The sequence below is a fragment of the Helicoverpa zea genome, chromosome 29 (assembly GCF_022581195.2).
Source record: "Helicoverpa zea isolate HzStark_Cry1AcR chromosome 29, ilHelZeax1.1, whole genome shotgun sequence".
NCBI lineage: Eukaryota > Metazoa > Arthropoda > Insecta > Lepidoptera > Noctuidae > Helicoverpa > Helicoverpa zea.
The window spans coordinates 6,471,431-6,498,168 of record NC_061480.1 but is presented as its reverse complement, the minus strand read 5'-3'; the positions used below and the strand labels follow the sequence as shown (position 1 = coordinate 6,498,168).

The window sequence follows — 26,738 nt, the reverse complement described above, 5'->3', positions numbered from 1 at the left end:
AAAATTGAACGCAAAGGTACTAAACAATTGTTTAAAAAAAAAACTGAAGTTTATATGTCGGTGAACTTGGGCCAAGTCTAACCTGTATCTGGCTGTCAAACAGATACTAAAATTAGAATAAAATACTCGAAGGTTTAGGTAAAAATATATTTATAGCAGACCCACATCTAGGTAATTTGTTTACAAATTAAAGGTCAGATTTAAAAAAAAAGAACTGTAAAAGTGGAAAACCCAACTTATGGGCGTAAATAAGCGTAACTTTGGACGTGTTTTGACGTCACACACATTTGCAAATAAAACGCGACGTATATTTACAATTATAGAGGTAAATATGGGTAAGTATTATGCCACCTTTTCTTTATGGGATATCATCAAATGACCCCTCCCGCTGTGGATGCAGCGCGAGGGAGTGTCAGACTCTTACTGACTTAACCCAAAATGTTCCTTCTTAAGCCCTTGGTGCACTAGGGCCGCAGTAACTCGCGCGAACAATTCCGCAGCCCCGGCAGGCGTCTGACTTCAACTAAGTTTCATCCGAAGGTCAAATAATGCCAAGGTCGATTTACATAAACATCAAAAAACACAGAAATACTTTGAAAAAACTGGTATATGACTTTCTTAGCCGACTGTATATCTTACCTTAACCTCTCGGAGGAAATCAGACATGACTTAAATATGACATACATACATTACACCAATCTCACATGGACTGATCTTTGTATGTCATTGTGCGTGTCAAAAATAATACGAGCCTTCTTTCAAACATATTCAACATCCAAAATAAGAATATGAAAAATTCGCTTTGTAACACAACAATGAAGACATATTGAGAGCAAAAACGTCACGCAAAAAACAACACCATATAGAAAAGACTACAGTAAAAAAAAACTAAGTCTTTAGACAATTAATAAAGATTTTACAAAATAACTCTTAACGATAATTTTTATGACAAACAATAAGTACTAGGAAACAACGTTCAAAACACATTTGTAAGTATTAAAATTTTCCTGAAAAACATATATTATTCAAGAATCCATCTATTTATTGTCAAGTCTGAACTTTGTACAGCACTATAAGTTAATTCAATATTGACTTCGAGTCAAAACGACTTTACGGCGTTTGCAGAGAGACCGGTTTCCAATATGTTTGCCAAATGCTTTAACAACGGGACTTTCATCAGTTTTAGGGTTCCGTACCAAAAGGGTAAAACGGGACTCTAGTACTAAACTCTACTTACTAAGATTTCACTGGCTATCTATCCGTCACCAGACTATATCTCATGAGATAATTAGACAGCTGAAATTTCCACTGATGATATATTATTACTAAAGCTATAACAACGAATACTGAAAACTAAAGAGAATTAAACAAATATCCTATAGAATGGTACGGAAAATTCAAGGGTTTCAATATGGGGCTCCCATAAGCAAATAGTACGGAGCACTTCGTGGGTGATTTCGACTCGCGCTTAGCCGTTTTCTATATTGCTGCTACCAAGTGAAAATAAGTTTTCTCTACGAAGAAAAGAAGTCACATTGCCTATGTTATTTACGGTAACCATTTCGTAAGCATGACTTGCCTAACTTAGCTTAGATTTATTCATTTATTCCGCAAATAGTTGTACTAGTTTAGCGTAACAAAAACATGTGCTGTTCACACGTACACTACATAATATGCAAATTAAATGATCGATTACAGAAAATAAAACTTAGATTTTCCATTAAATACGCGCACCATTTACAAGATTTTGTACGGCACACACTTTCGCTCAACGGCACCTTACAAGTAATTTACATATTCAATGTAAGCAAACTACAACTAAAACATACGGAAATATACTAAAAAATAATATAAAACACTCACTTCCAAAAACTCCGGCGTGCGGTTTCAAATCCAGATAATATTTAACAAAAAATATTTTTAATTATCCACGCGCGGTTATCACTCGCGATATATTTTCGAATTTGGAACGACGCGTCCGCACGGTGCGGCTTCAAACGCGCGACTGATATGACGAAAGGCGATAGGTAAGTGGCGTGCGCTTGCGCATACATAATTTAGTGTGGTGCGTTCCGTTCCCTCGTGCGGCGACTATGACGGGTGCATGAACCGTTATCAAGAGGTTGGGACACAATTATTAAGGTGAAATGTAATCACAAAACAGATATTTTTTTGGTAAACCTCACGTGATATTGCATGTGACCAAAAACCCGCCACAAAAAAGACAAAAATCCTCAGCTTCCTACAATTCCAAAAAGGAAACCGAGCCTGCAAAAAAATGCTGAATCAAGGTGAAAGTTACTACGGAATTCATGTTATATTATGCCCTACTACGATCAATTTACGTAACTGTCAGGCCGTAAGTCATTGTCCGGGCCATGGTGACGTAGAGCTTCTAATAAACGGAGTCTGAGACCATGACACTGACATTTTAGGACAGCATCGCAACAAGACTGACATTTTAGGGGGTCACGGCCAAGTTTACATCAAGTGATGAATTGTAATTCGCGTTGGTTTGAAAAACAACATATCTTTGATTGGTAACTAGATCGCATTACTGATTTAACTAGCTTTTTCGGTAGCTGAGAATTTAAAGTTTAAGCCATTTTAGAGTTTTTGACAGATATATCTAAACTTCGCTGCTTTGTAGCGAAATTGGTGAAATGAAGTAAAAGTACTTTTGCTAAGGCAAAAAGCACGATGTTGTTTGTAACTCCGTAGTTTTTCAGAAATTATCTAAAGGTAATGAAAAACCGGTTCGCTACTTCTCGTTCTACGTTTGTTAATGTTTCTGGTTTTCATTCAATGATATTACTCGTATTTGACTGAAGTTTTGTAACATGCTCTTTCTAAACCCGAATTTTCCTTAGCACATTAAATTAGATCATATATAAAGCAGGTTTTGAGCATGTATACAGAGAGATGGAGAGGAAGAGGACCATCTAAGTAGTCACATATCTGGAGGAAACTTCTGAGATGTCGTCGAAGAGATAAGTATGAATACTAATAAAAACTGGCACGTTTAAGGGCAGAAGGAGAATGGCAGTTTATAGCGAAACCGTTTTCTTCCTATATTTTCTGAGAATTATTAACTTAACAAGTCCTAGTGTCAATTTTTATTTCAAAATATCCTGAGACGGCCTGTGGCGTGGAATTACAACGACTTTTATAAAGGTATCAGCCGGCAACAACTGACTTTACCTCCCCTTAAAAACTCTAGTTTTCTCAGAAATACAATTCTTGGTACTTTTTGAGTTCAAATAGCCCATTTGGACGACATAATCGTCAGATGTTTCTTTCAAAACGATACGGGCACTATTGTTCGAGTCTTATTTATTCATAGTAGGTAAGTTAGTATGAAATATGCATAAGTTTTGTAGATGCAGATGGCGTATTGTCAGACCTTGAAATGCAGCTCCTTATAATTGAATTAAAAATGGTTGCTTATGTTGTGGATGCAAAAATCTTGGTCTGTTTATTATATAGGTACGGTTATACTGCTATATAAATTAGAATTGGAATTTTTGAAGAGTTAGATTTTTTTTTCTTGTCATATTCTTTTACACGCTGAGAAAAAAGAAATGTTTGTATCAAATACTTATACAAAAAAAATCTATGGCCTTACTACAAAAACTTTAAACCCTGTTTTACACTTGTCTAATAAAATTTTGGCTGCAAAATGAACCATATGTCAACGTCATGATTTGACATTTTTTTAGACAAGGCATAAACTGACGTTTAAAAGTTTTTGTGGTAAGACGGCTAATGTTTAAGTCAATTTGAATAATGATTTTCTGAGTTTTCAACTTTGCTGTAGTCGTATTTTTTTAATTTGTAAGACCTGAAAACGACCCAAAGCTATTTATGCAAGTACCTTATTTCTGACAAAAGTAGGACTATATTAGATTTCTTAATAGCTCGTTAATAATGATATTGTAATTTCCTGTAATTACCGTTTTAATCATTGCTTTGTAATCCCTAATGGCACGCATCGCTTGTTTTCCCTACTATTACTAAACTGTGCGAAATATTTATGATTAACTAGCTGACCCCGCGAACTTCGTACCGCCTTTTCCTTATTTGCTCACCGTTTAGACCCACCCTGGACTACGACAAACATTTTAAAAACAAAATCATGTCAATCGGCCCAGCCGTTCTCGAGTTTTAATCAGACTAACGAACAACAATTCATTTTTATTTATATAGATTTGGGTAAGAAGTACCTTACTTGGCCCAGGCGTAGAGGACGAAAATAACATGTAACTTTGGCCAAAAATATTGCTCTAAAAGGCTTTTCACTCTAAGACTATGGTGAATCGCCGATAGAGTAAGCTTAATAGACCAATTTTTCTTCTTATGATACCAAGTTGTCTTAAAATCAGGAATAAAAAAAAAGACTTTAATCTCTGAAGACTTTAATTCGACGCGTTAATTTGAGGAACTATTGGACCAATTTGAAAAACTATGTGTTAGAGATCAAATTTATCTTTTTATCCAGGTGAGCGGAATAGATCCCAGTCATTTTTTATCTCTTCGCTATGCGGCTCAGTAAGTTTCAAACGGTTGATGTTAACGTGTAAGGTACAGATAGTTTAGCAACTTCCATATTGGAATTTGTAGGCGTAACGCAATCAAATAAAGAATTGGCGAAACGCAAAAATGAGTCAATTTTTGAAGTCAAGACTTTGGAATTTGCACTAAGATTAGATAGATTTTATTGATTGACGTACAATATATTAATATGTCTAATCCATATATCTTCGTTATCAGTTATGTGAATGTCTTTGTGTCAAAGGGTACTTGTACTGCAATGAAGAAAGATAGGCCCTTTGGTTCAGACTTGACTTGAGAAATATTCAAAGAAACGTTTATTTGAAAGTAAATTAAGATAGATCTTATTTGTAGAGACTAACATTGGACTCGTCAGAGGAATATTTGACTTTGTCTAAATGCGGTAAATTGGGTAAAGTACTACAAACTTTAATTTATTTAATTTTAGATACCAACAAAAACAGCTCTTGTTAAAGTCATCATCTGCTTAGCCCTTTCCTGAACTATGCTGGGTTTGGCTTTCAAGCAGAGATGCAGTTAAGTGCCCCTCATCCCAGTTACCTGTTGCCCATAAGACTAGTTGCTAGGCCAGAAAGGCCTTTGACTACCCTTAACGACTACCGATGATGACGACGATAATTGACGATAAGCAAATTATATTGTATCTTGATTAAAAGTAAGTAATGATGAAGAAACTAACTCAAACTCATAATCATTTGTGCCTGCTAAACAGCAGTTTTTGAACGTCAAGATGTAGAAAAGACAGCTCTAAAACGCCCTCCCTTCAACACTTCCCTGTGTGTAAAAACTGACCACGCAAAGCAGATTTTTCACACTACCATGATGTCCTTTAATGTACAAAGTATTATTTGAACCTCAGCTTGTTAACACTGATTAGCACTTGTAGTCCGTAAAACAAACAATGTATGACGGACGGTAAAGCGATTCAATAATAAACCTATAGAGAACCTGTTTGTCAAAAACTAAGGAGGAAGGAAAGATGAGCAGAGATGACATAAGGCAGGTAGGTCAGGTGTCTTCTTGTAGGTCAAATAACATACACTTGTAGGTAAACTAACGAAACGTTCGGGGTTTTTGAGACATCTGTCAAAGATTGGACTTGATTGAATGGTGGTTTGGTTTCAAAAAATATGGGTGGGTTCCATAAAAGGCGTGTGTGGACGGGGCTAGTACCGTTCCTTGTAACAAACACCCGCATATTGGCCCGCTACATTTCTTAGGAGATTCGTTATGACATCTTCGCTAGTCATTTTGTTCTCGATGACATTATTACTTATAACCAAGCTAGCATGTGATGATGAAAAACAAATATTGTATTTTTGCCGTCACGTCCCATTCTGTATAATATTATCTACATCGTCGAAAGTAATTGCGTCAGAAAAATGGATCCTTCAAAAAAATTATCACGCCTTTTCCATCCTCTTCACACTCAGGATTTGCAACCAGAGGATATGTGGATTATTCGAAAGACTTACCCCGTGGCTCTGGACCACAAAGGGCGGTTAAAGGAACACCAAGTACTCAATCTCTGTCCAGGTCGGGAGGAGTATTAGATACTTCTTTGAGAGTCGTTGTGCTCTGTTGTGACGCATAATTTCTATTATTTCCATACTTATGTCCAAATATTGTCTTTCTGTTACTTGTTCATAATTTATTTTGGTGTATGTGTTTTATTTGTGTTGTCTTTGCATCATCTTTTTGTAAATAGAGATACTATCTTTGTTTAGACTATAGAAGATTCATTATCAACACCAATTCCCAACTTAAACAAATTTTTTTGGGAATTCATAACATTTACTATCATTTGAAAATTTCTGACTAAAACCTAACTACGTTCCTTCTAGCGAAAAGTTCTAAGCCTCAGTAACTCTAAGGAACAATATCGCAGAAACAATCTGGGACACTTGAAACCAATCTTAGTTCACAATTATCCAATCCTACAGCAGTATTGGTACAGTAATATTATCTAGCCATAGTGAAAGGTCTACAAAGCTTGTTAGAAGTTGTCATATTGACCTCTATTGCCTCACAAAGCGAGAGGCACGGTTTGAAGGCATTCGGAGACACAATTGGTTCAAGGGTGGTTTGAGAACTGCTGAGATAAAATCGATGTAGGGGATTATGTTAGCTTTTGTTTTTTTTTTGCTGTTCTTTATAAGACAGTTGGGTATTATAGAGAGCTGCTTTCCTGTTCTAGCAGACTTAACTATCTACCAATTATGGGTATCAAACTTTTTAGTAAGCCAATTCCTGACCTATGTTATGTTTGTTTTTCTACCATAACGTATTTTTTTAGATTTTTCGGGATAGCAAATTCGGGATAGCAACAGATAAGAGTTCTTTCTCTTCCATGGTAAGTCTCTAGCAGATGAAGTCTCAGCAGTAAAGTCGACTGCTCGCCTCTTTCCGCTACCGAGTAAAGAGAGACAGAATTACTTTCGCATTATTTATTTGTAAGGAAGTAAGGATTGCTCACAACAAGTAACAAGGATAAACACTTGCCTTGCCAAATAATCTTGCACCTGTCCATTCATTAAAAATGCAGATAGTTACCGATAAGTTTATTTGCGGAAGAAGAAATGTCGACCTCTGATTTATTATCTAATTAATTATTTCGGCAATGACATTCAACTGTTTGTTTCGAAAGTTCTTTTTAACTGAAGCATACCGTGTAGAGGTCACTTGCTTTTACCAATGAATTATAAGATTTAACAGGAAAATTATATCAATGAAAACGAATGCAACGAAAGAATGCAGCGCTTCCTGTTTCAGGAATTTAAAGATACTTGGTAAGATTCACGCATTTGCGGAAGGCACATTTCATTGGTGGGTCCCGTCTGTCATTTGGACATCTTTAGCCGTCGTTACGAGTGGTTAGAAAGTGTAACCGAGGGTTACCAAGTTCCCCGGGTTAACCTTATGTACCGGAGCCGCGGTAACTCTATCGAACCATCCCGCAGCTGCAGCAGGCTTTGGCTCTAAGGAGCCTAGCCAAGTTTGCTGACTGCTGTTTGAGGAGCGCATAGAGCCAAAACGAGTCGCCGACACGGGCCTGTCGTCACTAGAGAAACGGACAGCAAGCTACCTGTCGCCCACAGACACGCGTCAATGGTGGCGACCAGTCTTTGAGTACCTGGAGCTGCTACATGGTATCTTGAGGCTATCCATAATATAGTAACTTCATTTCCTTTCGAAGTATCAGCATTTAAATAAGGTACCGCAAGATGAAAATAGATAAATGTTTACGCTCAACGTTGACCTAATCAAATCTGTTATTCTAGATCGCTATATTATTCTCAAGTAAAGACCTTTAGAGGTCACACTAGTGCAGTTCCGTAATTGGCTCAATATCGGTTATATAACATCTGTAGGTCACAACGGCTGCACCCTTAACTAGATCAATGATAGTGAATTTATTATTTTTGTATCTTGAATTCGTAGAGACAAATTGCCATGTTAATTTCCACGGTATGATCTTATGAGAATTTATTGAAAATACATCAGCATGCCACTGATATGCTGACAAAGGCATACTCGTTATTTCTCTAGCCTTTACTACAATAGAATACCAGTATGTTACATGGAACGACTGCCTATATGATTTTGGTACTCTGATAACTGGTAACCCCTTCAACCATAGTAAGATGAAAAGTGGATATTTTTAGAGGCTCTTTAGATGTCTAGATATCCAGGTGATGGATTTCTTTGGAATATAGAAGTATCATATGAAGTGGAAGGTGTTGAACTTGAATATTAATGGATAAAAAGAAAGTGGACTACCAAGGAAACGAGGGATGGATTGTGTGAGATATGGCTGCAAAAATGGTTACTTGTGAGATGATGCCAGATACATGAGTAAGAAAGACGAAAAAATGCTGCGCCAACCCCAAATAAAATTGGGAAAAAGGCAAGAGGCAATGACTAAACTTGAAGGTACATCTCGAGAAAACCTAGACTATAAATTCTGAAATTAGCAATCCGCACTGAACAAGCGTGGTGATTAACGCTCAATCCTTCTCTGTGTGAGAGGTCTGCTCCCAGCAGTGGGACGATAAAAAGGCTGATGAAGATAAAGGACAGAAGGATGAATAGGCAAGTACATTGTCATCTAGCGACTGTCAAAGATGTACAAAAGACAGATGATACCGTCTCCCAATCAAATAATACCAAAGAGAATTTAACCAACAATGGGCAAGTAAAATATTTCGTGTACAGCACCGCATTAGGTACAAAGAACGTAGCCTTGACACCTAGCTACGGCATAGAATGTACGATACATACATTAACGCGAGTGACCACTTAAAATATTTGTGTATGCTTTACATACACGTGGCTTCAGCATGCTTTTCGCTGAAGATTCTTCGATATTTGTGGATAGACTTTTACCTGGGGACTGGTTTAGTGTCAAAGTCCGGTACACAAAAATAATCTTGGAATTTGCTTTGTAAGCTCTCGTCGGTCAACAGCTGTTGAAATGAACATCGGTTTTGCGTCACTTCATATAACCCTTGGTACGTCGTCTATAGTCCAAGTCATTGAAATCAGACCAGATTGAATTTCGGCTGCAGAATTGATAAAGAAAGCTCTTGAACGAACACAGGTAGGTTTTAGTCAGTAAAGGTCTGGGCGACTCTAAAACTTGGCCTTTTTTACTGACTAAAACCTACCATATTCCTTATGGAGCCCTCCATATACCAGAGCCACGGTTACTCTTTCGAACAATCCCACAGCCCCCTTACCTAATGTAAATTTTGTCACCTGACATCTTAAATTATTCTCTCCATTTACATACTATAAAATAAAACCTCAAAAAACCGAGAAATAGGTACCGACAAAACATCACTTAACCACGTCACACAGCAATTACCCAACCAACCTTATCAATTACCTCTTACATTTCACGTCCAAAACCGAAAATTGATAAGAAAAACTTTTCCGCGTTCAAAAATAACAAAAATAAAATACAGCTAGCAACATTAAGATCAGCACCTACCCTTCTACCGATCACGGAGCGGTTTTCGATAACCCGTGACCCGATGGCCTGAGGTTAACTTGCAAAGTCGTGTGAAAGACACGGTGTCCTATATGACACTAGGAAATGCGTGAACAAGTCTGCTGATATTAAAGACCTTGGAAGGTCGTTTGATTGTATAAGCTGGTTAATGAAAGCTAGATAGATAGTGCATAGATAAATATAGTTTGCGCTGAGTAACTTTGCATTTATACAACATCATCTTTTTAGGGTTCCGCACCCAAAGACCTAGGGTAAAACGGAACCCCATTGTTTTCGTTCCTCTGTCCGTCCGTCCGTCTGTCACCAGGGCTGTATCTCATGAACCGTGATAGTAAGAGAGTTGAAATTTTCACAGATGATGTATTTCTATTGCCGCTATAACAACAAATACTGAAAACTAGAATAAAATTAATATTTTTGGGGGCTCCCATACAACAAACGTGATTTTTTTGCTCATTTTTGCTCTGGTACGGAACCCTTTGTGCGCGAGTCTGACTCGCACTTGGCCGGTTTTTTTTTTAATGAGATATCATCAAATGACTTCTCCCACTGTGGGTTAGCAGCGTGCGGGAGTGTCAGACTCTTACTGACTAAAACCCATCATGTTCCTTCGTAAGCCTTCTATGTACCAGGGCCACGGTAACTCTCGCGAACAATCCCGCAGCCCATAGAACATCATCTTAAAACCTTTTTTAATCAGAAGTACTATTTGTTTCTCATCTCATTTCTGATTGGCAATATCATAGAGATGGTATGCCATAATATGAGGCGACTACATATAGATAGGTAATAGATATGCTTTATAATACAACACATTATTTTTTACAGTTCGATCTAAAAAAAATAATTTGTTAAGAGCGATCTTTTCAACCATACTTATCTAGAATATAAGTGCTTTTACCGCATATCATCCTCCGAGCCTTTTTCCCAACTACGTTGGGGTCGGCTTCCAGTCTAACCGGATGCAGCTGAGTACCATTGCTTTACAAGGAGCGACTGCCCTATCTGACCCCCTCAACCCAGTTACCCAGGCAACCCAATACCCCTTGGTAAGACTGGTGTCAGACTTACTGGCTTCTGCTTTTACCGCATATATGCTAAGGTCAAGCAATGCTTAACGCGGCCGGTACGTAGATGGGAGTGTCGTGTCTACAAATTTTAAAAATATCATTTTTGTTTTAGACTTCCGTAAAAATAAACGGCGACTTTTTCTTTTTTTCTTATTGACGCAATTGGTTCTGATAAGTCTAGTTTAACCTTGGTTTATATTTCACTTTACTTACTTTTTTGAGTTACTATACATATAAATATAGTTATCGGCATGGATATTGAGCTCTCGGCGGAAGAGTAGGGATCGCTTTGCGCACTGTACACTTAAGGCAATAAACCAATAAATCGCTTCTGCGCAGGTTAAGGTCAGGGCTCAATATCCGTGCCGATAACTATACATAAGTTCTGTTTGTCAAGAAATTTAAGAAAAAATGCTAAAAGAAATACAAAATTTTTTGACTTGATAATATGCCCAGCTGTGACCTTGTTTGCACAAAATTTGTAATTTTTTGTTGTTTAGTTCTATCCTTTCATGTTTTACTTTTAATTTGTTTTTGTACTGTGCCAATTTCTTTTCTCTCCATAAATATTAAATATATAATATTGGTATGGATAGAAGTGTAGCTCATCATCTGCCGAACCTTTTCTCTGCTACTATATAGGGACAAAATTAATCAGGAAATGTTCCAAGCATTCTATTAATATATTTTTTCTAAGGCTTCCCGCCCAATCATCTCAGTGGAACTTACTTAAATGAAGGATACCAAATTACTCTGTAATTTTCCATTATGGGTTCCCAAGATATATTTTTGGTACATACTAAAAGGATTGGTCTGATAAAGAAGATTGTCATGGTATGGGCATGTAATGAGGAGGGATGATAGGCATGCAACTAAGTGTGTGCTAAGTATGAATGTAGATGGATGGAGTGGAAGAAAAGATGGATGGATTGTCTGAAAGACAACATGAATAGGAAGGGAGTGAGTGTCAGTATGACGAGTGACGGGGAAAAATGCAAGAGGATGACATATTGTACCAATTACGAGGTCTTTTCCCACAGTTTCACCCTTGTCTCAGGGGAACTACTGCCCATACCAGGATAAAATATAGTTTACTAGGGAATATGGGAAGAGTGCAGCTTTACAAGAGAACGTAGTAGGCCTGCTGGAAGAGAGTTCTCATGAAATAAGCTGTGCCTTTGTACTATCTGTTCAATTTTCTTCTTGTCTGTATTCTATGTGTGTAACCGTGTACATAAACTGTTAAGTACAAACAAAACGTTTCCTTTTTATTATGTGTATTAGTATAGATATGCTCATAAGATATTCAATGACAGATATTCAAGAGGTATTGGGTTGCCCGGGTAACTGGGTTGAGGGGGTCAGATAAGGCAGTCGCTCCTTGTAAAGCATTGGTACTCAGCTACATCCGGTTAGACTGGAAGCCGACCCCAACATAGTTGGGAAAAGGGATCGGAGGATGATCTAGATATGCTCAAAGTTCCACCATGGTTTACATTGCGACCCGTACCCATAAGGGAGTATTTCCAGCAATCTTTCTGAGGCTTTAGTTATCTAACTACCTTTACCAAGTTTCATTAAAATTGGTGCTTTAGTTTGCGAGTGGAAGTGTGACAGACAGACATAGTTACTTTTGGATTTATAATATTAGTGAGGATAAATAACAGTTATGTACATGTAGAATTAAATAGATGTTTAATAATACATCAACTACTTTCAAATCACATTATTTTTAAATAATTTAAAATTAAAATTAATTAATTAACACTACCCAGAACATGGAATTATTTGGATCCCTAAATTAATACAGCAAGCCTAAATTTATATACAATTAAAAAACAGTTATCATCTTTTTTTCATATGGTTGAATGCTAACCTACTTTGTTTATTATTGAAAAAGTATGTTTTTTACTAACGTGTGATGTGTGTAACATAATAATTACGCGCGGGAATACTTGTATTGGATCCACGTTACACTAAAACGACGACAAAATAAATAACAATGTTATTTTTTATGTAAATTCGATCAACCTTGCCCGCAAAAGTGTTACGGAAGTTCTGCAACGAAATAATCGAAATCTAAGCGTCCTACTGTGTGCTATCATCGTGCCGCAATCACTGAAGAGTATATCCATCGTCTTACAATCGGCTTATGCGATCAATTCGTATAAATCAGCATTAAAATACAGATAACGAGATAAAGATACCACAACAACTTTCGTGTGTAAACAGACAAAATCAATAGACTAATACTTACTGATATAAGCCGGCTCACTGCACACAGGTGTAAGAACACAATTAATCACTGATAAGTAATCAAAAGAATAATAAATTCAACGTTAAAACGACCGACCGACTAGCCGATGTCACCACGATTGACGTTAGCAGCGCGGCCATTTCCACATTCAGTTTAGAAATTTTATGATTACCATGCCGGTACACAGTTATAGAGAAGGCCTGTTTCATGTTAATTCATAATTTTACAGAAAATTTAAGTAAAAAAAATGACATGATTAAAGAAAATATAAATAACTAATGTATTTCCTTTGAAGTATTCATTTTTGTTCATGTTTCATCACCTGAATGATTATACTTCTTTCAGTAAAATTTCTGAACGAAACTCTTTTTGCGTTTAGTTATCAAGGTTATCGATTACCAGGAAAATCATTAAATAATTAATAAACAAACACGTTCACATCTGTTATTGCTACTTTCACCGTGTTCAAAATCATATATGATTGCAACGGTATATTATATACAGGAAACCTCACGTAGTTATCTGGAATCACCTTTTTAAATTATCGAAGTTATGCTTTAATTATTGTATTCTGCGATACATGTAAAATCTAAACGCAAAATATCGTTCCCGGTTTTATTAGACATATAGCATAAAAGCAAGAGAAAATATAAGGTTTTATAATAAGTGCAACAAAGATAGCAACGCAACAGTTATTCTGGAGCGTTTCTGGTTTCATGATAGTGATGTATTAAACAAATGTCAAAAAAAATTGCTTGATATCTTTCATCAACAAAATATTAATGTTTTCCTTTGAAACCAAGCAAAAGATTAACAAGAAATAAATATATGTCAATGCTTTACATATTTACTAAATAGCATTAAATCGATGTTTTTATAACAATGGCAGTTTCCGAGGTGGAAGCAACTAGTGAACTGAAATTTAAATATAAAATCGACTTGACCAGTTTAATGGACTCCTGTAGAGTTTGTATGGCTCAAAACCTGAACATGACTAGTATATTTGAAACAGAAAAAGATAGTACTGTTGATGAAATCTACTTTTGTACTGGTATTACTGTAAGTATCCATGTTATGTAGAGAAATTATGTCTTTTTCTACTTTTGTTACATTTTCAAAGAAAGATGTAACCCTAATGGATCGTCCCTGAGGTTCCCAACTGTGTGCATGCCCAGATATATGTAAATCTGTAATTTTAAATGGTTCTTCAATGAAGAACCATGAATGCTTCCCAGAGGCAAACTTTGTCGCTCTTCCTTATCTCTTCTGCTTCGTGTCCCATCCCACACTCCGACGTAGCCTATGCAGTCCGTCCGATGCAAAATTGGAAATCACCAGGGCCGGACGGACTGCACAATTTCTGGTTAAAGTGGCTGCAAAGTTCGCACCCCTGTTTAGCATCACAGTTTCAGTCATCCTTAGAAGCCGGGTCGCTCCCACAGTTTCTAACAACAGGGATTACCCACCTGCTCCATAAATCAGGTAGTACTGCGGAACCCAAAAATTATAGACCGATCACTTGTTTACCGACGGTCTATAAACTTCTTACATCTATTTTGAGATTAAAAATAAATCAACATATTGAAAAATATTCAATTATGTCAACTTCTCAAAATGGATGTAAGAAGGGGTCCCGTGCTACTAAGGAGCTGCTCCTCACTGATATGGTCATCAGCCAACAGGTTCGGCGATCCCGAAAGAATTTGTCGACATGTTGGATAGACTATAAGAAGGCCTACGACTCGGTCCCCCATACATGGCTTAAGAGGGTACTGGAGTTGTATAAAATAAACTCAACTCTACGCGCCTTTCTTGCGTCATGTATGGAGCAATGGAGAACGGTTCTTCACTATCCAGGATGTCGAGAAATTGAAGGGACCGGCGATCCTATTAAGATCGAGCGGGGAATTTTCCAGGGTGACAGTTTGAGTCCACTTTGGTTTTGCCTGGCCTTGAACCCTCTGAGCACATTGCTAGAGGGCTCGGGGTTGGGCTATCCTTTGCGGAGAGGGGGTCAGGTTATATCCCATTTGCTTTACATGGACGATCTGAAACTGTTTGCCACCACAGAATTGCAGCTGATGAAGCTACTGAAGGTCACTGAAACTTTCAGTAGTTGCATCAGGATGGAATTTGGTGTGGACAAATGTGCAGTCATGCATGTAAAGCGAGGGGGAATTGTGGAATCTGAGGGAGTACAACTCTCAGATTCTATAAACCTGAGATCACTCTCCGCAAACGATACATATAAATACTTGGGTATGGCGGAGGGGTTAGGCATCAATGTGGCTGTCATGAAACAGTCATTACGGGAGCGTTTCTTTGGCCGCCTGAATAAGGTCCTGAAAAGTTCCTTATCGGGAGGCAACAAGGTTCGCGCCTTTAATGGTTGGGTCATGCCAGTCCTGATGTACTCTTTCGCATACTCAAATGGACTCAAACTGAATTGGACGCCCTGGATAGGAAAGTCCGCACACTGCTGACCGCAGAACGAATGCATCACCCACGATCGTCAGTGATGAGACTGTACATCCCACGGAAATGTGGAGGCCGAGGCTTTTTAAATGCAAAGACGCTCCACAACCGCGAGGTGTGCAGTCTCAGAGAATATTTTCTCAAAAGCGACGTGGGTATGCACCGTGATATGGTGGCAGTGGACAGAGGACTCACCCCGCTGTCGTTGGCAAATGAGAACTGGCGCAAACCTGTCGTACTAACTACCCACGATCGCAGGGAGGTATGGCAGAGCAAACAGCTACACGGACGCTTCTTCGGGGCTCTTCATGGCCCCGATGTAGACTTCAAAGCGTCCGTATCTTGGCTACGCTTCGGTGACTTGTTTGGAGAAACCGAAGGGTTTGTATGTGCAATTATGGACGAAGTTATCCTTACGAATAACTACCGGAGATATATCGTGAAAGACGGGACGGTTGACATATGTCGGGCATGTCACCATCCGGGTGAGTCTATCAGACATATTATATCTGGTTGTTCTCGTTTGGCTAATGGTGAATATTTGCACAGACATAATCAAGTGGCCAAGATCATCCACCAGCAGCTTGCTCTGCAATACAACCTTGTAGACCTTGAGGTACCGTACTACAAGTATGCACCCGACCCAGTTCTCGAAAAGGACCATATCACGTTGTACTGGGATCGATCTATCATCACTGACAGGACTATTGTAGCCAATAAGCCTGATATTGTAGTGATAGATCGATTAGCGCGCCGCGCGATGATAGTCGATGTCGCCGTTCCGCATGACGAGAACCTTGTGAAAGCTGAGAAAGAGAAACAAATAAAATATCTCGACTTAGCGCACGAGGTTGTCGCCATGTGGAGTGTCGACACGGCTGTTGTTGTGCCGATTGTCGTTACGGCCAATGGTTTAATAGCCAAGAGCCTCGACGAACACCTCAGGAGGCTCTCGTTGGGCGGCTGGATCAAGGGACTGATTCAGAAGGCAGTACTCCTTGATACGGCACGTATTGTGAGGAGGTTTCTGTCTCTGGGACCCTAACCACCGGTACCTTGGACCCTGTGCCCGATATCGGTGGCAACCTATTTTTTATATTTTTAAATGTTTTTTATTTTTATATTTAATATTTAAAAATGTAAATTATATGTTCTAAATAAATAAATGACTTGAAAAGACATAATATAAGTATTGTTTTGTATTTTTTCTATTAGCTTTAAGATTAATAACCGAAATGTTATTATTATTGTAAGATTGACATTTTCGTAATGAATTGAATTTTATTTCAAAATGTCCTGATGTTTAACGGGAATTGCGAAATTCAAAGATGAGAGTAACGTTTTTCATTTCAAACAAAGAATAGGTTGTTGAATTTTACATAATATTTACATTAATTTTAAAAATTAAAAATAAACTTATACTTTTCGTAATTGTGTGGACAATTTTTTTTTCTCGATATATTTGCATGTAACTCTATTCAGTTGTAACTAATTTGCATGGCGTGGGCCTGATTATGGCGATTTATAATTTCGTTTAAGAACATCTTGTTTACTTACCCATATTCTGCAAATAAAGATTTTGAATTTGAAAAGAATAACCGAATAGAAGAGCCATACAGTATTATCAATCTGTAGTAGTTCTTAGCTGTATTAAATCCATATTATAACATCCAGACTATGGCCAACAAGCATGCCCATCACACAAATGTTGACTGAACCGGGAATCGAATCCGTCCAGCATGATGACTGTTTGCACCATTTAGGTTGTCAAATGCACCCTTACTTTTAGATTAGATAAAAACAGCGTCACATACTTAGAAATTTTGAATTAACGTAAACCATAATCTAACACCATTCACAGATAAAACGAGAAGCAGGTCTACCCACAAAAATATGCAACGGTTGTCTTACCAACCTGTCCGTCGCATTTAAGTTCAAAACGTCCTGCCTCATAGCCGACGAAACATTCCGCAAGATAGCCACCGCACTGAAGATCAAGACGGAGGAGCCGGATGAACCAGATGTCAGTGACGTGGAGTATGAGGAGATAGTAGACTGTAAGGATGAGGGAGACGAGGACTTCAAAGAGGAAGTTAAGCATGAACCGGTGGAGGTGGAGTTCTGTGGAGTTCGGAAGAGTACTCTGATTAAGGTGAAGAAGAGGTAATTTTAATAATTCAAAACTTACTTATCCCTACTAATATTATAAATGCGAAAGTAGCTCTGTCTGTCTGTCTCGCTTTCACGTCTAAACCACTGAACTGATTTTAATAAAATTTGGTACAGAGATAGAGTTGACCTTGAGAAAGAACATAGGATAGTTTTTATCCCGGACTTTTGAAGAATTCTATTGGAAACGCGATATAACCGAACTCTACGCGGGCGAAGCCGCGGGCGGAAGCTAGTTTTAGTAGTTTTATATAACTTGTTCTTTATAAATCTGGTTCTTCCAACCTAATAGACAGATATGTGTTGCTGGGGAGTTTGTTGCGCCACTTCTTCCCAGCAAAAACACATAGGAAGTGGTGAAGGGTGGGCGTTTTGCCGGCTGTCTTTTATTTTCGTTTTTGACGTTGAAAAGTGTTGTTTTGCAGCCAAGTTTTTTAATTTTTTATTTTTGAAAAAAAAACCTCATTAGCCGAAAGTCAGCCTGATACAGTTGCTTATATAAATAAAATAGCATTCTTTTGCATTCTAAACGACAATTAATTCTATTTTTCAGTCTACCACCAATAAAAGGGCGTCCGCGGAAGACCGCAGCCTCCCTGAAAGAGCCCCGGCGCCTCAAGCAGTCCAAATTCAAGCGTCTATGGTGTGAACCTTGTAACATGAAGTTTGAAACCAAAGAGGAAAGTGATGAACATAAGAGAGAAACTCATAAGGATAGCCAGAATTGGGTTTGTGAGGTAAGAAACTTTTAAAAAGTTATTTTAAAGTGTAAAGTATGATTTACTTAAAATCCCTACTAATATTATAAATGCGAAAATAAGTCTGTCTGTCTGTCTGTTACGCTTTCACGTCTAAACCACTGAACTGATTTTAATAAAATTTGGTACAGAGATAGAGTTGACCTTGAGAAAGAACATAGGTTAGTTTCTAACCCCGACTTTTGAAACATTCTCTTGGAAACGCGATATAACCGAACTCTACGCAGGCGAAGCCGCGGGCTGAAGCTAGTATACTTAATATAAAGTCAGTTGAAAATATGATGATGAAATTAACGCAACTGTAGTTATACTGTTATAGTTTAGTTCAAATACTAGTTGTGTCCCGCGGTTTCCCACGCACCCAAAGGGAACAACTTCCTGCAGCGGCATAAAAAGTTGCCTTTATGCTTTCCCAGGCTTTAGCTAGCTTATCAGGGTACCAAATAGCATCCAAATCGGCGCAGTAGTTTTCTTGTGAAAGCGCAATAGACAGTAAAATTTAGCACCCTACTAATAGCATATACTTATGCGATAGTTGATGTGTATGAATATTGTTTCCACCTTCACGCAAAAAATACTAAAAGGATTTTGATTAAACTTGGAAGTAAAAAATTGAAATATCACAATAATATACAGCCTACTTTTCATCCATGTGCGAGAAATAGTTCCCTCATAATGCAACTGAAACAGGTAGTCATCATCTACCTAACCTTTTCTCAACTATGTTGGGGTCGGCTTCCAGTCTAACCGGATGCAGCTGAGTACCAGTGTTTTACAAGGAGCGACTACCTGCCTGACCTCCTCAACCCAGTTACCTGGGCAACCCAATACCCCTTGGTTAGACTGTTGTCAGACTTACTGGCTTCTGACTACCCGTAACGACTGCCAAGGATGTTCAATGACAGCCGGGACCTACAGTTTAACGTGCCATCCGAAACACAGTCATTGGTGTCTAAGATATACTTAGAAAGTACATACAAACTTAGAAAACTAGCATTGGTACTTACCTGACCTGTAATCGAACCCGCGCCCTCATACTTGAGAGGTTGGTTTTTTGCCCACTAGGCCACCACGACTTTTTGCACCTAGGTATACAATTGGTAATAAATATAATTAACCTTCCAGATATGCGGCAAAATATTCACGCACCGTGCGTCTCACTACAGACATATAAAATCTCACCAGCCGCCGCGATTCGCGTGCGACCACTGCGATTACAAGACTTGGCATAAAGACGATCTCGCCAAGCATATCAGAATACATACAGGTAAGGGTTTGAAAGTTAAAGTACTTTAGTCATTTCTGGCGTCCTGGGCAGCATTCTGATTCAATTTGGCGACCCAAAGCCTGGCGCCCATTTCGAACCTTATTGCAATTAAATTAAATCATTGAGTAATTTACATTTAATTCACTATAAGGATAGATAAAGGGCAGATTTTTCAATAACAAATAGGAAAAAGATTTTTTTCTTATACTCTAATCGCCAATATTTAAATGAAATAAATGCATCCAATTTGATTTGAACACCAATGAGTGATAAACTCAAAGGAAGAAATCTCGGGGAAACCTGGACTATGAAGTCTGAAATCACAAACCTCAATCCTTGTCAGTAATGATGAAGCAAATAAAAATTTTAATCTCTTCACACAGCAAACAGACATCTACATTTAAAATATTATCAAACTTCCAGGTCTCAAAATGTACCAATGCGAGTACTGCACGGCCTCCTACTATACCTCGTCGAACCTGACGAGTCACATCCGTCGCTTACACATGCACGAGAAGACACACGACTGCAACATATGCCGCCGCACCTTCTTCGACAAGACCAAGCTTAACCTCCATCTCGACTCACATTTAGAGATTAAAAGGTGGGTTTCTTGTCAATTATTTAAGGAGAAAAGTGAATTGGTATCCCTCCCTCCTCCTCCTCCCTCCTCCTCCTCCTCCTCCCCCTCTTCCTCCTCCTCCTCCTCCTCCTCCTCTTCCTCCTCCTCCTCCTCCTCCTCCTCCTCCTCCTCCTCCTCCTCCTCCTCCTCCTTCTTCCTCCAATTAAGTATAAACACGTCGTCGAACCTGACGCGTCACATCCGTCGCCTACACATGCACGAGAAAAGGCACGACTGCACCATATGTCGCCGCACCTTCGTCGACAAGACCAAGCTTAACCGACATCTCGACTCACATTTGAAGATTAAGAGGAAAGTGGATAGTAGGATTTTGTGGGGGGGAATTGCTATTTAAGTATATAGTTTTAAAAAGGTGGCAAAAAGACATTATTCCCCCTACCTCCCTCCCAAATGAACCTGGCACCTTCGATAGGACCAAGCTTAACCGCTATTTCGACGCGACTTCCCAAAAAGAAGATTCGCGATGTGGGGGGCAACTTATGAATTAGGGTGTAAAAAAAGGTAGCTAAAAAAAGAGCGGTAGTTAAAGGGGATGGCCAAATTTTCATAGTAAAAAAAACCAGAATCGACAGCAATGAAATGGGTACCAATGGGTTCATTATGATAGACCTTTGATGGTGCCAAAAAATCCAGTCTGTAATCCATGGGGTATAGGAGCTATATCATATTTTCACAAAAATAGGTTATGTTGAATTTATGTTTATTTTAAAGATTATTTGCATAAAGGACCATAAAAAACATGGTATACTAACGTTATACATGCGAAGAGTAACATCACCATAGTTACAGAGTTTGCCTGGTAATCGAAACGTCTTGAGTTTGAGTTTTGACCCCCACCCATCCATTGCACTATTGACATGAACCACTCCAGATACATAAGACTAAGTACCGACCTTACCTACTTGAAGAGGTTTCCCTGTTATGTGTAAACTTCTGAACTGGCAAAAGTTAATAAAAAAAAGTAAAAAAAAAATGTTTTTTTTTTTTTAGCTTTTCAATCACTATTCACATTTGTGAAAAGTTCTCGCCAATGCGAATAATATAAGCCCAAACACGAGGTAGTTAATATTTACCATTGCCGAGTTCCCTTGACCTTCTCTCTTCTCCATCATCAGGTCAGCTCTAAACCATCACTCGTGTATAGTGCTATAATAACAGACATATGTACACCTGAGTGTAAAGTTTTTACCCTATGCGCAACTTTTAATGAACTGCAAACAGAAAAGTTAAGCTTTTTTATGTACTAAAATCTTCTTGGAAAAAACCTTGTAAAAAGATAACCCCATGGTTTTTAGATGATATGAAATACTTTTTGTAATCTACAAATTATACTGAATCCAACCATACATACGAAGTTTCTGTCGACTCTGGGTTTTTTTTTTGGCCATCTCCTTTAAAAAATTGGGTGTAATAACACCGGTAATTTAATTTTAACCATCAGGTGTTATTACACCTACCATTGTGAAGCCGAGGTGGATACAGCAGAGCACACACTACAGGTGTGCCCATCGTGGACTGAACCCCGCCGCACCCTGGTGGCAGTGGTCGGGGATGACCTCTCGCTCCCCAGTGTGATTGGTGCCATGCTGGGAAGTGAGGAGGCATGGGACGCGGTAGCCTCCTTCTGTGAGGACGTCATGTCACTGAAGGAGGCGGCAGAGCGCTTGCGGGAGAACGACCCTCTTGCAGCGCCGCTCCGCAGACGAAGAAGGGGTGGAAGACGGCGAACACAACGTCCGTCCCCATCCGCCCCGGGGGGTGATCAGCGGGCGACAGGCGCGGGGGTGCCACCGCCTGCATTACAAGGATCGCCTCTTGTGCTCCGGCCATCATAGGGACCCCTCCCCACTGGGGGGAGGCATGAGGGGCCTGCCGTGACGCGGGCAATCGCCGGTGGGGGACTGGATGCACTAGATTCCCAGACCCCCTCCACTCAGGCGAGGTTGGAGTGCCGCTGGGCCTTTTTAGTGGGTATACCGGGAACGTCGTTACCGGGGAGTCCCACATACCCCTCTCCCGTCCCCCGACGGGAAGGGCATGCGTAATAGCATTTTTTACCCAGCGACAACAAAAAAAAAAAAAAAAGGTGTTATTACACCTAATTTTTAAAATTAAATTACCGCTATTTTCTTTAGCTACCTTTTCATTCACATAAAAAGTGGGTGGGGAGGTCTGCGAGGGTATAGACCCCATGTGCATTAAGTCAATTGAAAGTACTTAGCCCAAATAAATTTGCACTTTTTCACGTCTAATGTTACAAAAACACAGCACCCCCTTTGTTTTGATTAATTATAGCACTCATCCATATTTGCTTGTATTGTCCTATATGGATGTGTATCATAAAAATATTCCATTCCAGATTCGCATGCGACATATGCCACGCTCACTTCTCCCGCCGCTGTTACTGGAAGAAGCACCTTCTCCGTCAACACGACATCGTCACCCCTCGCCAACGACCAGGGCGACAGAAAACCAATGCGCATTAAAGGGTTTGCTGCCAGGAATACGAAAAAAATTGTCAGGTGTATGAAATTCAATATGGCGGACGTCCAAGATGGCGGACGGGCTATTTATTATAGTCACGTAATCAAAATCCAACATGGCGAACATCCAAGATGGCGCATTAGCTATTACATATCATGTGAACGAACTACGGACTTCATAACGGAATAACGCTGCTACGCGCTGCGAACTACGTCGTAGTAAATCTCGAATTAATAAGGCGAAAAAATTTTCGATCGTTAAGCACTAAAACAAGCTATTATAAATAATCCAAACTAAAAAGTAGAAAATAAATAATAGTTAAAAAAAACTAAAAAACACGCTTTTTATAGAAAACCGAACTAAAAAATAGAAAATAAATTTCAATGAATATAAATTAATAATAGTGTGAATAAAAAAAAATATTTTATGTAAAAAAAGCGTGGGGTGCTTTTTAAGATATTATCGAAATGATAATCACTCTACTCATATCTGTCAATAAAATATTTATAACTATTGACACCATGCACCCCACGCTTTTTTTTACATAAAATATTTTTTTTTATTCACACTATTTTGTATGTCTCTACCAGACCTCGGAACTATGGAGTCCCGGATTTTTGGGAGGCGAACGTGGGGCCGAAGCCAACACGCTGAAGCCCTTTTGAGACAACTTTAATGAGATGGTGACACAAAACCGACAATTATCCCTGTATACACTATAGAAATGTACCCAAGGACAATCCCCGGTTCTATGCTATACTATTGCTAACTGTGGATGAAAACTACTTGGGCTATTGTGATGGGATGCTAATGGACTAGGAATGGGGAAACTACGGGAACTATGGCACCTGCCGATGACAATGTATTAAATACATGTAAAAATGGCAGGTGGAGACTCGCCACCTCACTTACTGGGCCCCCGGGAATCAGTCGCTAAATCGCAACAAGGGGGCAACAGGTACATAAGGGGCTGAAGGGTGAGGATACCTCGGCGGACTTTAAACGCAGATCACGCGCTCCCTGTGGGTCCAGCATCACCGGCCCACTCGCCACTTACCACGAGGCACCTACCCTCCGAGCGGGCTGCTAACCCTACTCTAGCGACTCCACTCTGACCGGCCGATGAAGGCAAGCCAAGAGGCGGGAGACCTATCCCCCGACATGCTTCACTCCGGCAGGCCGGAGATGGGGGACAGTATACTCTCCCTAGAGCACTCGGATATATAGCCCCGCGGGGTCGCTACTCCCCGTCATCCGCCTCAGATGCCCTGCGGGGCTCACACTATTATTAATTTATATTCATTGAAATTTATTTTCTATTTTTTAGTTCGGTTTTCTTTAAAAAGCGTGTTTTTTAGTTTTTTAAAACTATTATTTATTTTGTGTACCGATGAACACTTATGTTATCGAAAATATTAGTAATTTTCTGCCAAAAAGGCTGATAGAAACACCAATTCCGTTATATAGTTGATTAAAAGGTTACTTGCTGGGTCTATAAAGTTTTTAGGGGTCCGTACCCAAAGTGTAAAACGGGACCCTATCGTTTTTGCTCCTCTGTCCGTCCGTCCGTCTGTCACCAGGCTGTATCTCAAGAACCGTGACAGTTAGAATGTTGAAATTTTCACAGTTGATGATTATTTCTGTTGCCGCTATAGGTAACAACAAATACTGAAAACTAAAATAAAATAAATATTTTGGGGGCTCCCATACAACAAACGTGATTTTTTTGCTAATTTTTGCTCGATGTCGATAACAGGTATAGTAAGTTCAACTCAGTCTTGCGCGCGACCTTATGTGTGGGTAACCCTTGTACATATACAGTGACTTTGTGTGCGTGAGAAGAGGTACAGTCGGATACAAATACAGTTATTTAGGGGTTACGGCTGTTTAAAGAAAAACAGTTATTACGTAATTTAATGTTTATTTATTTATAATGATTCTGAATCACTACTTGAAAAATCAAATGATGAATTTTCGGATTCGCTACTCTCACCGAGGTAAATTATAAATTTTGACTCCATGTCAAAATGTCTATAGTATTTTTCTTTTTTCTTTTGTACATGTCGACAAGTATTACCCAACATCCCTTCATCAATATGACTTAAACGTTCATTTATGAGTTTCATTATTTCCGTCTTATTTTGGTCGACACTATGCGAAGCAATATTATTTTTTAAAATTCCCCACACATTTTGTTTACATTATTATACTAGATTATACGTCTTTTTACATTCTTAGTCCACACTTTTATTTATTGTCCGCGTACCCCGAGATCTAGAAAATATGTAAGGAGTATTTAATTCATCTTAGATATTTCACCTCATTTATTTCTTAGATACTGTCAACGTCAATTTGAAAAAACTTATGAGAAAATAATGAAAAACTGTAAAATGTAATAATAAAAAGCTTTGAATGTTGTTTCATTTTTTGAAACGCTACCTGACTCCTTAAACATTTTCTCCGTGAAGAACTAGACATTTTCGTAAACGACTGTACCCATAACAAAAAGCGATAAGAACACGTCATGCTCGGACGACGTCACTGTCACACGAATGAAAGTTGTATATTTACAAGCCGACGCACACATAGGGCCGCGCGCAAATCTGAGTTGAACTATCTATAGATGCGGTTTTATAAATAATGGTACGGAACCCTTCATGCGCGAGTCCAACTCGAACTTGGCCGGGTTTTTTTCGGATGGATACTTACATATGTTATCCAAAATATAGTAATTATCTGTCAAAAAGGCTGATAGAGACACCAATTCCATTATGTAGTTGTTCAAAAGATAACTTGCTGGGTCTATAATATTATTTCTATTTATGTCGTTCTAAAATATACCTCATGAGGCTATTATTATTATTCTTTTATGTGGTGAGAAATCAAAATGGGATGGCATGGGAACCCAAAAAAAAAACCACATTCAATTGAGGTACTTACTCTGGAATATGTTTTGCAAAAGACTTGTGTCTGATATTAAAACCATTGCCCTATATCGGACACATTGCCCAAAGTCTTATGCTAAACAAGGAGCATTAGAGATATAATCATCGGCACGAATCTTGAGCGCTGACCTTCACCGGCGCAGAAGTGGCAAGTTTATTAGCAAAGAACCAATCCCGAGTGACGGCTATGACGCGATGCGCTGCGGGCCAATCACCGCTTTAGCCCGTCCCCGCGCCTCGATTCATACCACAAAAGGGATCTAATAAATTACTTCTGCGCAGGTCTGTGCAGGTCAGCGCTCAAGATTCGTGCCGATGATTATAAAGTAAGTAAAAAGGTATGACTCACGTGTAAATTTGTTATGTAAATACGTATATTGAACTTAAATGCAATAATGTAACGTACAAATATATTGTGACTGTACCTATTCTATTTATATTAGACAAATATTTGTAAATAAAACAAAAGTATACCTGAAATGAGTTTTTATTTATTCCTCAATATTATTAAGAATATTAACTTCTTGAACATAAACAAGGCACTCTGATTTCGACGCGTTCAAGATAAAGCGTTTATATTACAAATAGTCAGACGTTTATATTACAAATGATCAGACGTTTATATTACAAATGATCAGACGTTTATATTACAAATGGTCAGACGTTTATATCACGAATGGTCAGACGTTTATATTACAAATGGTCAGACGTTTATATCACGAATGGTCAGACGTTTATGTCACGAATGATCAGACGTTTATATAACAAATGGTCAGACGTTTATATTCCAACGGTCAGACGTTTATATCACGAATGATCAGACGTTTACATCACGAATGGTCAGACGTTTATGTCACGAATGATCAGACGTTTATATTACAAATGGTAAGGCGTCGTCCTAATTGGCAGCGATCGCGCGATGGCGCGATGCGTTTTCCATCTAAGACGTCGTCCTAATTGACAGCGATTGTACGATGACACGATGCGTTCTCGTCGTTCGATGAGTTCAAACATACAGATTTCATCAGAGTGTCCTATTTGAACCTCGCAAGTGAGATAGTGAGATCGTGAGATGAAAAACGCA

At 38.8% G+C, this 26,738-nt stretch overlaps 2 protein-coding genes across 3 annotated transcripts in view; one reads left to right on the top strand and one right to left on the bottom strand.

Moving 5' to 3' along the window:
• LOC124644273 (ATP-citrate synthase) overlaps positions 1 to 13,045 on the bottom strand; it is a 59,784-nt gene extending 46,739 nt beyond the window's left edge. The window contains exon 1 of one of the 2 annotated variants that reach the window (XM_047183538.1): positions 12,914 to 13,045. The gene's annotated coding sequence lies outside the window, so the exon portion shown is untranslated. Of the gene's footprint in view, positions 1 to 1,863; positions 2,019 to 12,913 lie in introns of those variants that run through there. The other variant, XM_047183537.1, reaches the window with a different exon arrangement.
• Positions 13,046 to 13,650: 605 nt separating this feature from the next.
• LOC124644287 (zinc finger protein 39-like) lies at positions 13,651 to 23,124 on the top strand. Its single transcript, XM_047183558.1, has 6 exons — positions 13,651 to 13,972; positions 17,250 to 17,551; positions 18,111 to 18,294; positions 19,441 to 19,582; positions 20,006 to 20,186; positions 22,585 to 23,124. Exons 1-6 carry the CDS (start codon positions 13,796 to 13,798, stop codon positions 22,709 to 22,711), a joined length of 1,113 nt encoding a protein of 370 aa, XP_047039514.1. The 5' UTR covers positions 13,651 to 13,795; the 3' UTR covers positions 22,712 to 23,124.
• The last annotated feature ends 3,614 nt before the right edge of the window (positions 23,125 to 26,738 follow it).

Bases quoted from the DNA above. Each gene is read 5' to 3' on its own strand.
- LOC124644287 (XM_047183558.1), top strand. From the start codon at position 13,796: ATGGCAGTTTCCGAGGTGGAAGCAACTAGTGAACTGAAATTTAAATAT. The intron at 17,552-18,110 runs GTAATTTTAATA...TCTATTTTTCAG, and splicing joins CTGATTAAGGTGAAGAAGAG to TCTACCACCAATAAAAGGGC. The intron at 20,187-22,584 runs GTGGGTTTCTTG...ATTCCATTCCAG, and splicing joins TCACATTTAGAGATTAAAAG to ATTCGCATGCGACATATGCC.